The sequence below is a fragment of the Oryx dammah genome, unplaced genomic scaffold (genome assembly GCF_014754425.2).
Source record: "Oryx dammah isolate SB20612 unplaced genomic scaffold, SCBI_Odam_1.1 HiC_scaffold_12, whole genome shotgun sequence".
Classification (NCBI taxonomy): Eukaryota; Metazoa; Chordata; class Mammalia; order Artiodactyla; family Bovidae; genus Oryx; species Oryx dammah.
Genome location: NW_024070196.1, coordinates 41,617,722 through 41,632,267, shown reverse-complemented (window position 1 = coordinate 41,632,267; position 14,546 = coordinate 41,617,722). Strand labels below are relative to the sequence as shown.

The following is a 14,546-nucleotide window of genomic DNA, read 5'->3' as shown; positions in this document are numbered from 1 at the left end:
AATTTTACTGAGTATATTTCATAAGCTTAAAATATGACAAAGCCTTCATGTTTGTACATATATGGAAGACAGATGTTTGCCAGGAACAGTGAGAATATGATGTACAAGCACCCTGTCCATGGTAGTAACAGTCATGATCCTTAAAGAATCATGTAATTGTCATTTGTCTCATGAATGTAACTATTTTCTTGTTCTTTCTTGTAGATCCATCTTCTGAAATTTAAATTTTCAAGATGAAGTTTTTATTGGCAGTGGCCTTTTTAATTTTAACTTCCTTGTGTATTGAAGAAGCCTACTCAAAAGAAAAGTCTTCAAAGAAAGGGAAGGGGAAAAAGAAGCAGTACCTATGTCCATCGTATGTCCTTCATGTCTTATATTCTTATACAGAGAGATGCTATTGCAATGTTATCAAAGTAAAGTGGTTTACTGAAACACATGTCATCAGGACTATTCCAATCAGAATATGTACCCATTTGTTTCATAGGTAGAAAGTGACAGAGTGAAGAAGGCTTTAGTGTGTGAAAGCTAGTTCTCAGCTTTCAGATGAAAATAGTAGAGTTTTATCAAGTTTCTTCATGCCCTGGACTTATATAATTTTATACATCTTTTATAAAAGTAGGAAAAAAGTTATTTCTTTCTTACCATGAATTCTTTGGATACTGAGATTATGTGTTTTGAGCAAGTACCAGTTCAAAAAGTTGACTTTTTAAAAGCCACTCCTAAAAATGAATATTCATTAAAAAATCAGATAGCTGGAATTATAATTTTAAAGTCTATTTAATTCCTATTAATGCATGGCAAGAGAAAATTCACATGGTAGATCAGTTTTCCATTTCAGTGTATTTTTTTTTTTTGGTAAAAGATTTATATTAGGAAAGTAGGATATTTCTCAGATAATGTCATTAATTTTGAAGTTACTTGTAAAAAAAAAATCTAAGTCCAATTCCCACTCCCTCCCCACTCAGAAAAAAACCAGCAAGGTTTTGTGGTTTGGACTCCATTTTGTAAAATAAAGAGTTAATATTACTGGTGAATAATAGTATATATATAAATAACCTTCACAAAATATGTGTTTTAGGTAGTAATGTTACAGTGTATGCAGTTATCTGGAATAAAAATTAATTTGCTGATACTGATTATTTTTACATTAAGATTTCTTAAGTGCCATATTGCTCTAGGGTAATGTTATTCCAGCATCATCATTATTTAAATATAGACTATATAGTTTCATAGATGTTCCATAAAAATTTTTAAGGTACATTTTAGGAAGTGTATTTTTTAAAGAAAATATATTAGAGTTTGTATTCAGGGTGGAAGTTTGTATGAATATGTGAGACAGAAGTTCTGGGGCTGGTATGGTGACCCACATAAAGTCTTATCATGCATAAATCTCTCTGTTAAGCAGTACCTCCTGGTTTACAACTATAATAATTCTGCTTATTCCAGTTTACACAGTCTGATGTCAGGCCGGGTTCTGGTTGTGGCTCCAACTGCCTGGCTGAGTGTGACCTCCTGCCTCTGTCACTCAGCTTCACTGATACAGTTTTTGTGCAACAGCTGGGAGATGAGCATTTTAGGGAACTAGACATGGTCAGGCCTTACTCTTCCCAAGCAAACGGACACATTGTCTTGTTTTGGATCTTGTTTATATTAACCTTTTATTTGATAAATCATAGCATATTGACATGAACTGTTGCATTTGTCTTATAGTCCTGGTGATTCGGTTTACGCAGTCAAGCCATCTGTGATCACTGAGGAAGCTGATAGAAATCCTGTCTCCTTGCCCTTCTCCCACCCAGTCCCCCCATCAAATGTCATGAACCAGAGTTCTGAATGTGGCAACTGCAAGCTTTATAACTATCATGTATCTTAAAAGAGTCTTTTAGAGGGCATCCTGATAGAATAGCTGGTAAAGAATCTGCTTGCAGGAGACCCTGTTTGATTCCTGGGTTGGGAAGATCCCCTGGAGAAGGGAATGGCTACCCACTCCAGTATTCTGTCCTGGAGAATTCCATGGATGAAGAGCCTGGTAGGCTGCAGTCCATGGGGTCACAAAGAGTTGGACACAACTGAACGACTTTCACACTTACTCTTTCCCAGAATTATTCTATTGCCTAGGGCTTCCCTGTTGGCTCAGATGGTAAAGAATTTGCCTGCAGTTCAAGAAACCCAGGTTCGATCCCTGGGTTGGGAAGATCTCTTGGAAAAGGGAATGGCTACCCACTCCAGTATTCTTCCTAGAGAATTTCATGGACAGGGCAGTCTGGTGGGCTACAGTCCCTGGGGTTGCAAAGAGCTGGACAAGACTGAATGACTGAACACACACATATGAACTGACTTGTATATGCTTAGGGTGTCTACAGTTAAGACAGACTTTTTAAGTGAAATCTGATAGATAAAGAGTGAAACTCTGAAGGGTCTCTTTGGCACATATTGGTGATCTCTAAATGAAAGGCCCAGTATATACCTGGTAAGCCCATATCACAGTATTTTAGATATGTTGAGAAATCTATCTCAACTACAGTAGTCAAATTTTGATTATATTACTTACTTTTGTGTAATAATAATGAGACTAAATAAAACTTATTAACAGCAGCCATAGCGATGCTGCCCCAAATCCAACTTATTAAAAAGTAGATGTACTTTGGAGAGTTAGATTGGTATAATTTTTCTTTGAGCATTTTACAAGGAATTTTAAGTGGTCACTAAACCTCTGAAGGGAGAAGGCAATGGCTCCCCACTCCAGTACTCTTGCCTGGAAAATCCCATGGATGGAGGAGCCTGGTAGGCTGCAGTCCATGGGGTTGCTAAGAGTCAGACACAACTGAGCGACTTCACTTTCACTTTTCACTTTCATGCATTGGAGAAGGAAATGGCAACCCACTCCAGTATCCTTGCCTGGAGAATCCCAGGGACGGGGGAGCCAGGTGGGCTGCCGTCTATGGCGTTGCACAGAGTTGGACACGACTGAAGCGACTTAGCAGCAGCAGCAGCAGCAAACCTCTGAAGACTAAGGATTTTTTCTGGCTATAACTGGATCCACTATATTAAATTTCTTTGAACATCCAGTTTGGAATCTCAGTTATAATAATGGGCTGAGAAAGAATATGCAAGTTATTTGTATCTCATATGGTTTAGTTTGCCCATCTTGTATAAGTTGATTAAACATTAATCATCTTGATTAAGAGGAGTATTTGAGATCACAAAACCAAGAAGTCAGGTGGACTACCGTATACTCTTCAATATGGTGAAATTTGCTCAGTGATATTTTCATTTATTTAAACTATTTTTGGAATAGAGTTGAGTAATGGAGTTGGATGGATATACGCAGTTAATGTGTTGTGTTTGTGTAGCAAACATGAGCAAAAACTTCCCATTTTACTCTTTTAACTTTTCCCTCCAAAGATTAGAAATAAGGGGGAAAATGTTTTTAAATGTAGAAAAAAATAAAGAACTTAGGACCCTTTATATTCTAGGTCAGCATGAAGCTTGAATCTTATGATAAACTTTTTCTGGCTTTTTATTATTTTTTTAACCTACATTGTTTTGAGAATCTTGACACTCATAAATTTATGCCATTATTCATTTTTTATGGTGTGTAATGAAAGCACCAGTACCAGGTTGACAAACTACCTGATAAATTTGAGTTAAAAATTTTCAGAAATTTAGTCTCTATTAATAAATATAAAATAAACTTAAAATTAGAAAATATATTTTAGATTAAATCCTTGGACACTGTTTAGCTTTCTCTTTTACAGGTTGAATTTTACATTGATTTTAATCTTTTGGTCTTATTTCCTATATTTTCTGCTTTAGTGGTTGTGTCCAAATCTCTGACTGTAACTCCATCCATTCACTATTAACTCCTCAGGCTCTGATTTTAGCTCAGACCTCTCTTAGCTCAAGCCATACTCATACATCCAACTTTTCTATTGGTACCTAGTTATCCTGTCTTGATCTTAGAACTCAATTTAAAGTGATAAAAACCAAGTATGGAATCCCTCCCCACCCTTTCCCAAAGTGGTGTTTCCATTTGCATTCTTTTCCATCCAAGCTCAGGTCCTTAGGATTACCTGGGACCCTCTCTCTCTACCTTAGCTTCTCAAATCCAGTCAGTCATCACCCAGACTCCAAGGTCAGAGTCTGCACAATGTTAGGAGCATGTCAGTCACCCCCATCCCTACCATGACCCTGCTTTCTCTCCGCCTCTCACCTGTTTTGCCTGTTAGTTCCTTGTATTAGTCTCTTTCCACTTTATTAGACTCCTTGCTTCTTGTCCTTCACCCCACATCAACCCTAGAGTGTATTTTCTTCAATCTACTCAAGTCATTCCAATGCTTAGAGCCCTTTTAGGGATCCCATAGCCTTCTGGAAAAGGTTCTCATTTCTTGGCACAGAACTCCTGCTGAACTGGCCTCTGACTCCCCCAGCTCTATCTCTCCATCCAACCCACACCCTTACTCAAGTGTCATATACACTTGATGTTTCAGGCCTCTGAAATGTTCTTCCATTTTACCAAAATGCCAGAGGTTTCCTTCTTTCATTAACTTCTGACTCTGCTCTTATTCAAATCCACAGCTGCAAATACTGCGTTTTCACTGTTGACTTCTGTATGTCCAGCCCAGATTTGTCTAGAGAGCACCACACCCACACAGCCAACATTTCAATCTGACTCTTCTAGAAGGACCTCAAACTCAGTTCAACACAAACCTTTCTGTTTGCTCTGGGAGACCTTTCCTAAGCCTAACAGTCTGATTTCTGTAATCATACTCTGTTCCTTTGTGGTTCCCTAATTGTCTGTCCCATTTATAAGGCTATCCGATGATATCACCTGTAATTGGCTGCTTTGCCCACTAGACTGTAAGCTCCTTGAGGGCAGCCTCTTACTGACTTAGTCACCAGAGATCAACATAATGCCAGGTACAAAATGTACATGGAACAAACATTTGTTTAAAAAGTGAATACAAACATCAGATCTTTGACTGACTTATGTCATTATATCTAGATTTTGTTATAGTGCTGGAAAATAATGTATAGATCTCTGTGGAATTTATTTAGATGTACCATCTGAGTATAGGGAAAATTAGGTAACAACTAGGTAGCTAGTCCAGCATTTCAACCTGCATGGTTTCCTGATGAAAGTTTGGCCTCATCATGTTAAACGTCTTTACCAATGGCTAAAATAAGACTGTACGAGGGAAACACTCAAATGAAATAGATGGTGGGTATGTGAGATAGAATTAGGATCTAATATGGTCTTGAATGGGCTTCCCTGGTGGCTCAGGGGTTAGGACGTCTGCCTGCAATGCGGGAGACCTGGGTTTGATCCCTGGGTCAGGAAGATCCCCTAGAGAAGGAAATGGCAACCCACTCCAGTATTCTTGCCTGGAGAATCCCATGGACGGAGGAGCCTGGTGGGCTACAGTCCATAGGGTCACAAAAAGTCAGACACGACTGAGCGACTTAACTTTCACTTTCACTTTTCATGGTCTTGAATGGCCAAAGTGAGGGGCTGAATCTAAGAAAATTGAAGTATAAACTGCACTTTGTTTCAGAAAACATGTGTCCAAGTATATAGAATGGGGAAAGCATAGTCTGGCAGAGAGCAAATGGAAAAAATGTTAGATGCTATTAATATTGTTTTTTAAAAAATGAAAGTGAAAGTGAAAGTGGCTCTGTTATGTCTGACTCTATGACCCCATGGACTGCAAGGCTCCTATCTGTGTAATTCTAAGGCCAAAATACTGGAGTGGATAGCTGTTCCCTTCTCCAGGGGATCTTCCTGACTCTGGAATTGAACCAGGATCTCCTGCATTGCAGGCAAATTGTTTCCCTCCTGAGCTACCAGGGAAGCCCTATTTACAATATATTAATATTGTAACCAGTATATTAACAGGTAACCATGATACAGATGAAGCATTATGTAACATAATATAGTATAATAGAGTAGAATAGTATATTAGAATATACATGATAACAGATGAGTAACTATATACTTTCTTTCCATATCTTTCTCAGCTGTATATAACTATATTTAGTTACTTAAGAAAGAAATTAGTGTTAATATTTTACTAATTATGTGTTAAGCATATTACTTCACTTAAAAGAATTCAGTTATTTAGAGTAGGTTTTACAGAGCTTTCTGTACTGTGATAGTCCGTACTTTCAGGGGAGAGAAATAAGAATAGTTGAGGTAATTACCATAATGTCATATTTGGAAGAGCTAAAAGAACTGAGGTATTTGACAATTGTCTTCAATTTTTTGAAAAATTGTGATTTAGATGAGAAAGTCTTTGCTGCTTGGCACCAATAGTTAAAACAAGGACTAATGAGTAGAAGACATGAGGAGGGAAATTTTTGGCTCCAAATTAGGAAGAATTTTCTGATAGCAGTCCACCAGATATAATTGCCTAGGCAGGGAGATAGTGGAATTCCCAGTGACTCCGAGCACTCAGCCATGGGGGATAATTGCTTGGCGGCATATTTTATAGAAAGTTTGGGCGTTGAATAGGTGGTTAGGCCAGATGACAATATTTATGGACATTTCAGTTTGTGAGATTTTAAAGATTCTTTGATTCTAATATATTGTATGTGATGATAGCCTTATGACTATCCAATAGTAGAATGATACAGAATCATCTTTTAAAAATTTTATCTCCATCCAGACTTAAATAGATCAGCTGCTATTTTTGGTGCATTGTCTTGGAAAGCTCTACCATATAAAATAAATATATCTTGGTCTAATAATAAGAATTTAACAACTTTCAGTGGTAGCATTTCTTCTTGAAATTTCATGAGTAATCAGACATTTTTTAGTATCTTTTAAAACCACACAATCTTTTTTTCTGGAATAAGTGTGTTAAGCTACTATTAATTTCAAGAAATAGCCATTGACAGATGACAAATATAAATTATCTCATGAATGCCTGCCATAATTGATACGCAGGAGGCATAGATTTGTATTTATATCTCTATTGTATATGAAACCAGAACTTTCTAAAATATACTTTCAGAATTCTTGATTGAATAAGCAAAAGCAAAACAAAATAGAACCATCACAACCAAAACCAAAACATGATTTATCATGTTTATTTGTGCTCATGGCAGACATAATAACACTTTTTAACACTAAATTTGGCCAGATCATAACTTTTGGTACATACTACCTTTTCCTGCATCGCTGAGTTAGGGAACCTTCTACTGTTAATGAAGGACTGTTTGACTTTCACCTGCTCACTCACTGATAGGTGTAACTAATATGCTTGCCAGCTATGTTTGAAATCTCCTTTCTTGGGCTTCCCTGATAGCTCAGTTGATAAAGAATCTGCCTGCAATGCAGGAGACCCTGGTTTGATTCCTGGGTCTGGAAGATCTGCTGGAGAAGGGATAGGCTACCCACTCCAGTTTTGTTGGGTTTCCTTTGTGTCTCAGCTGGTAAAGAATCTGCCTGCAAAAAAAAAAAAAAAAAGAATCTGCCTGCAGTGCAGGAGACCTGGGTTCGATCCCTGAGTTGGAAAGATCCCCTGGAGAAGGGAAAGGCTACTCACTCCAGTATTCTGACCTGGAGAATTCCATGGACTGTATGGTCTATGGGACCGCAAAGAGTTGGACATGACTGAGAGACTTTCACTTTTCCCATTTTGGGCCCATATTTCTATCTTAGGTGTGAAGAAGCTATATAAGAAGCCCTTACTTGATACTTGATGAGGCAATGGCATCCCACTCCAGTACTCTTGCCTGGAAAATCCCATGGACGGAGGAGCCTGGTAGGCTGCAGTCCATGGGGTCCCTAAGAGTCGGACAAGACTGAGCAACTTCACTTTCACTTTTCACTTTCATGCATTGGAGGAGGAAATGGCAACCCGCTCCAGTGTTCTTGCCTGGAGAATCCCAGGGATGGTGGAGCCTGATGGGCTGCCGTCTATGGGGTCACACAGAGTCGGACACGACTGAAGCAACTTAGCAGCAGCAGCAGCAGCAGCAGCAGCTGTTATTTCTGAGTGTGTGGTCATGTTTGCATGTATTTATCTTAATGATCTTTCTGTCAAATTGTTGGTGCACGCATGCTCAGTCATCTCCTACTCTTTGCAAATCTATGGACTGTAGGCAAGAATCCTGGAGTGGGTTACCATTTCCTCCTCCAGGGGATCTTCTTGACCTAGGGATTCTATCTCCTATGTCTCCTGCATTAGCAGGCAGATTATTTACCACTGAGCCACCTGGGAAGCCCTCAAACTGTTGGCACTCTAGCTTTAAAATCATGGCATAAAGATTTGTGGTTCTCTCTGTGTGTAATGGGAAACAGTATGACTTATTTTTACCAGTTTGTTCACAGTCTGAGAAAGTTGTGTGTGTATAAGTGTGTTCAAGAATTTTTTGTCTCCTTGAGAGAGCTGTCCTACCATTTAATGATAGCATCTGTATACAACAGTTCTGTGTAGTAAGGAGGGTTGGATTACTGTGAATGATTAAAGCCATCATGTGTTTTCTAAATAATGTTAGCCATTTTCTTCCTATTCCAATTCTTTTGCCTACTATTAAGTAGGGCTTTCCTGGTGGCTCAGACGGTAAAGCGTCTGTCTACAATGCGGGAGACCTGGGTTCGATCCCTGGGTTGGGAAGATCCCCTGGAGAAGGAAATGGCAACCCACTCCAGCACTATTGCCTGGGAAATCCCATGGACAGAGGAGCCTGGTAGGCTACAGTCCATGTGGTTGCAAAGAGTCGGACACGACTGAGTGACTTCGCTTTTGCTTTTTATGCATTAATAGTAATTAATTCTATTAATATAATGGGTTGATTTTTCAGCTACCTAATGGGAATGTTCAAGATAAATACATTGGCAAGAAAAATGAAATGCTGATTTATAAAGAGTATGGAGAGCCTGTACAATGGATGCAATTGAAAATTGCCTATATTATTATCACTATAACGAAGTAGAACAGATTTTTCTTACTAGCTATTGAACAGTTCTAATTTAATGGCATGCTATTATTTTGCAGTCAGTTGAAGTAATGATCTTCCTTTTACAAATAATTCCCTAGGTTTTAAAATAAGCTTCTTCGTTATTTCAGTTATTTGGGCATGAAGCTTAAATGCAACCTGTTTTCTCTTAAAGTGATCTCCTATATCTGTCCTATTCATTGTATCTGTGCTTACCATCATGTTCAACATATCTGCTACAATAGCTTCATACTTATTTACTGTATTTTTTGTCTGCTCATTATTATTTGCCTTATATATTGTTTGCATTTTCATCTTGTTAACCTTATGTTCTAGACCCACAATGTTGTATTATTCTTTCATGGATCCAGCGCAGACTCTTCATTATGACTTTGAAAGGCCTCTCTGATTTACATGCAGAACTTTGCATAAAACTACTTTCTTATCTCAGAAAGGCCAGTCTGTCGTTATGCCAGTCTGCCATTTATGCTTAGACAGGCTTTTGGTGAGGGTGACAGTTCAGTTCGTCACTCAGTCGTGTCCGACTCTTTGCGACCCCATGAATTACAGCACGCCAGGCCTCCCTGTCCATCATCAACTCCTGGAGTTCACTCAAACTCACGTCCATCGAGTCGGTGATGCCATCCAGCCATCTCATCCTCTGTTGTCCCCTTCTCCTCCTGCCCCCAATCCCTCCCAGCATCAAAGTCTTTTCCAATGAGTCAACTCTTCGCATGAGGTGGCCAGAGTACTGGAGTTTCAGCTTTAGCATCATTCCTTCCAAAGAACACCGAGGACTGATCTCCTTCAGAATGGACTGGTTCGATCCCCTTGTAGTCCAAAGGATGACAACTTCCTGCTTAATCTATGCAGTCCTTCCAGGCACATCTCAGCTATTACCTTGCTTTATGAAATTAAAAAAATACATATTTTATATTGGAGTCTAGTTGATTAACAATGTTGTGTTAGTTTCAGGTGTACAGCAAAGTGACTTAGACATATGTATGTGTATATATTTTATATATATATAATACAGTCCTTTTCAAATTATTTTCCCATTTAGATTACTACAGAATATTGAGTACAGTTCTCTGTGCTATACATGAGGTCCTTGTTTATTTTATATATAGTAGTATTTGTTAATATCAAACTCTCAATTTATCTCTCCTCCTACCTTTCCCCTGGGTAACCATGTTTGTTTCCTATGTCTATGAGTGAGTTTCTGTTTTGTAAATAAGTTCATCATATTACCTTGCCTTATGAAACTTGTAAAATGATTAGAAATTTCTATTGAGAAAAATATTAATACAAATTAATAGCATGCTGAAGTTGTTAATAAATTGAGTTCTTAGACCTTGATAGAAATACAGTGTTTAGATAGAAAAGAGTGTTAATTTCCTGGCAGGTATATCATAACTGGAACCTTATGTGGAATTCTGGCTGCTGTTGTTTATGAGGATTGGATTTACATGAGAATTTCTTCCAAGAACCATGATCAGGGTTTGCTGGAACATGAAAGTCTGTGGTTGGATCAATTGTACTGAGTTGTTTTCTTTAAGAATAGATGAAGAGTTTGTATTTAGACCTCAAGTTACAGAACTAAGACCAGAGAGAGAAACATAGAAGACATTTCAGTTTTATAGTTTAGGATATAACTATCCAAAGAAAAAATGAATTTCCTTGGGTGGTTCTTTGCCACCAGAGTGATGAACATGCTTGACTAGGAACAACACCCAGACCAAGCGTCCCTGGGAAGCATCATTAGACTTTATGATAAAACTAACTTCTTCTTGACCTCTTAGAATCCTTTTTGTTTATCTTGTATGTTTTGACACTTGATTAGATTTAATATTATTACTCTTTATATGATAGCTTTTATTTTCTGATTGAAATATTAACTCTTTAGCTAAATTACAAGTACTTGAGATGAGATGTGCACTCTCTCCACTTTCATTATAGTATATACACTTTAACATAGTAAGCATAAATGAAGCTCTTATGCAAAGAATTTTGATGTAGGCAGAATATATATATTTAAATATATGTATACTTTATGAAAGTATATGTGTATATATGACTAGTTTATATAGTTTCTTATATAGAATATAGATATGAATATATAGTTTCATATGAAATTATATATATAATTTCATAAATTATATATATATAGTTTCATATTCTGCCTACTTCAGAGTTCTTTGTATTTGAGCTCTGTTTGTATTAATACTTAATCAAATGGAATCAAACAGGTGACTGAGTATATAGAAAAATCATAAGTTAATCATAAATTAATTCAGTGGCTCCCTGGGGCCATATTTAGAGATCAACTTGGAACATGTGCTATTTAAATTCCCTCTGTATTTCGGTTTAATCTTGATGGAAAAAACACTGTAATTGGAGAGAAAGAGCACTGCTGTATCTCAGAACTGTTGTTGATAGGCTTTATAATTTTCAGTAAGTCATTTAATTTATCTTGGTCTCAATTTTCTCATTGCATGGTGAAAAATTTTATCTCAGTAGTCTCCTCATTTCATTTGTTTATTCCAGTTCTATCTATTATGATACAATCCTGTTTTATTTATGATTGTTTTGGTACCTTAATACTCAGGGCTATTTTTTTGGTCACAATCTTTTTGTTTTCTGATTTAGAACCAATCAAGCCTAAGAAATGGAAAGAGAATATACAAAATTCTATTTCTTAAGCAAGTTAATTACTAATGGATATGATTGCAGATTTGACTTAGCAAAATATAGGTATGTAACTGTCCTCCCAAATCAAAGAATGGCATGTGTCCAGGATGAATAGTCACTGTTCTTAGCTCTGTAATTCTTTTTAAAATTTTTTTATTTTACTTTACAATACTGTATTGGTTTTGTCATACATCAACATGAATCTGCCACGGGTGTACATGTGTTTGCAATCCTGAACCCCCCTCCCACCTCCCTCCCCATACCATCTCTCTGGGTCATCCCAGTGCACTAGCCCCAAGCATCCTGTATCCTGCATCGAACCTAGACTGGCGATTCGTTTCTTATATGATATTATACATGTTTCAATGCCATTCTCCCAAATCATCCCATCCTCTCCCTCTCCCACAGAGTCCAAAAGACTGTTCTATACATCTGTGTCTCTTTTGCTGTCTCGCATACAGGGTTATCGTTACCATCTTTCTAAATTCCATATATATGTGTTAGTATACTGTATTGGTGTTTTTCTTTCTGGCTTACTTCACGCTGTATAATCGGCTCCAGTTTCATCCACCACATTAGAACTGATTCAAATGTATTCTTTTTAATGGCTGAGTAATACCAATTAGCTCTATAATTCTTTACAAGTTATAATTATCAAAAGGTGGAATTTGACTCAAAAACTTATGTCTTGTGTTTGCTTCTTTTTTTCTTTTGGAGGTGAATACCTTCTGTAATGCAGTAAAGGATGCAATAGCTTTGCATAAGTTTCCTGTATTCTCCTTATGCTACTACCTGAAAAAGCCACATCACTGCTGTCCTCCTGAGAACAGAGAACTCTTCATAAATGAGTTCCTCTGTCCCCGACATTTTTATGGAAATTTACATGTAGAATTCATAAAGAAAATTATTCAAATTTATGTACATATAAATAGCTCCTCTGAGAAATGATGTAAATAGGAAATTACATTTCTCAGAGCTCTGATTGGAATAATAGCAAAACACTGATTAAATCACTAATAGACTCTGTTAAAGAATGTGAAATACCTGACCTGTGTTAGTCCTCCTTTGAGAAGACAGTGGTAGGAATTCATGATGATTCAGGATTCAGGGAAGTTTAGGACTCTGAGCCTGAGAGTAACCAAATAGAATAGGCCCACCTTTAGTGGGTGGGTTTGCAGCCTTCTGTGCATCGCTGTTCACCTCTGAGTTACACCATGAACCTTGCGGCTGAGACATCCCCAAGGTCTTATCGCAACAATCTTTGATATCTCCTAGAAGTTCCAAATTTATTTGATTAGAATGTCTATAATATTTTTATTTCCTTTTACAAAGGTTGCTTGGAATCTCCGTTGGTTTGTTTTGTGTGTTGATCTCGCCTTTTCTGGGTCTTCATTGCGGGGCCTCCACATTTGCTTGGCTCTTAGTGGCTCCATTGTTCTCTTTTCCTAACAGCGGTTTCAGTCCTTGATCAACAGCCCTTTCAGTCCTTGCCTACAGTGTGGAACTTCAACTTTAAAGGAAAAGAAAAAATAGAAGTCACTGGACAGTTGCTCCCCGAATCCCTGCTTCTTCCCTCCAAGGCTGCCTATGGCATCATCCTTTCTCTTCTTCTTGCCTCCTGACCTAGAGGAAGGGTCTTGGATTCCACCCCCAACGCCTCTGAGACTTCCCCATCACTGCACTCAGCTCTATTATGTGTCATCATCTTCTCTTCTTTGGCTCCTTTTTCCAAGGGCTTAAAAATATGCTGAAATTTCGCCTACCTGAAAAAGTGTGTAATTTTTTTTTAACTTTTAATTTTTGTTTGGGTATGCTGAAATTTCGCCTACCTGAAAAAGTGTGTAATTTTTTTTTAACTTTTAATTTTTGTTTGGGTATAGCCAATTAACAATATCATGATATTTTCAGGTGAAAAGCAAAGGGACTTAATCATACATATACATGTGTCCATTTTCCCTCTAAACTCCCCTCCTGTCTAGGCTACCACATAACACTGAGCAGAGTTCCTTGTGCTATACAGTAGATCCTTATTCACTATCCATTTAAAATATTAAAAGTGAGTAGTTTTTATATTCCTGTTTCATCAACTTTGTTTCTTCCCCTATGTTCATTGTCACACTTCTGAAACTGACAGCCCACAGCAGCCTCTACTTTCTCAGCTCTGTTGTTCAGTTGCCCAGTCGTATCCAACTCTTTGTGACCTCATGGACTGAAGCACACCAGGTCTCTCTGGCCTCACCATCTCCCAGAATTTGCCCAAGTTCATGTCCATTGCATCGGTGATGCCGCCCAGCCATCTAATGCTCTGATGCCCTTTTCTCCTTCTGCTCTCAATCTTTCCCAGCATTAGGGACTTTTCCAGTCAGTTAGCTCTTTGCATTTGGTGATCAAAATACTGGAACTTCAGCTTTAGCATCAGTCCTTCCAATGAGTGTCCCGTTAACCCTTAAGATTAACTGGTTTGATCTCCTTGCTGTCCAGGGGACTCTCATGACTCTTCTCCAGCACCACTTTGGCATTCTGCCTTCTTTACGATTCAGCTCTCACAACCATATGTGACCACTGGGAAGACTGTAGCTTTGACTATGGTTGGTTCATTGTTGGCAGAGTAAAGTCTCTGCTTTTCGACACACTGTCTAGGTTTGTCACAGCTTTCCTGCCAAGAAGCAATCGTCTTCTGATTTCATGGCTGCACTCACCATCTGCAATATTTTAGAACCCAAGAAGAGGAAATCTGTCACTGCACCCACCTTTTCTCCTATTTGCCATGAAGTAATGGGGCCAGGTGCCATAATCTTAGGTTTTTTAATATTTAGTCTTAAGCTAGCTCTTTCACTCTCCTCCTTCATCTTCATCACAAGGCACTTTTGTTCCTCTTCACCTTCTGGCATTAAACTGGTATCATCTGCATG

The 14,546-nt window shown here is 38.0% G+C and overlaps 1 protein-coding gene across 1 annotated transcript in view; it reads left to right on the top strand.

Moving 5' to 3' along the window:
• Positions 1-208: 208 nt before the first annotated feature.
• Positions 209-14,546, top strand: part of GLRB (glycine receptor beta) — a 99,283-nt gene continuing 84,945 nt past the window's right edge. Inside the window, exon 1 of the mRNA XM_040251477.1 lies at positions 209-355. Within this exon, the coding sequence (XP_040107411.1) occupies positions 234-355 (122 nt within the window). The 5' untranslated portion in view covers positions 209-233. The remainder of the gene's footprint in view (positions 356-14,546) is intronic.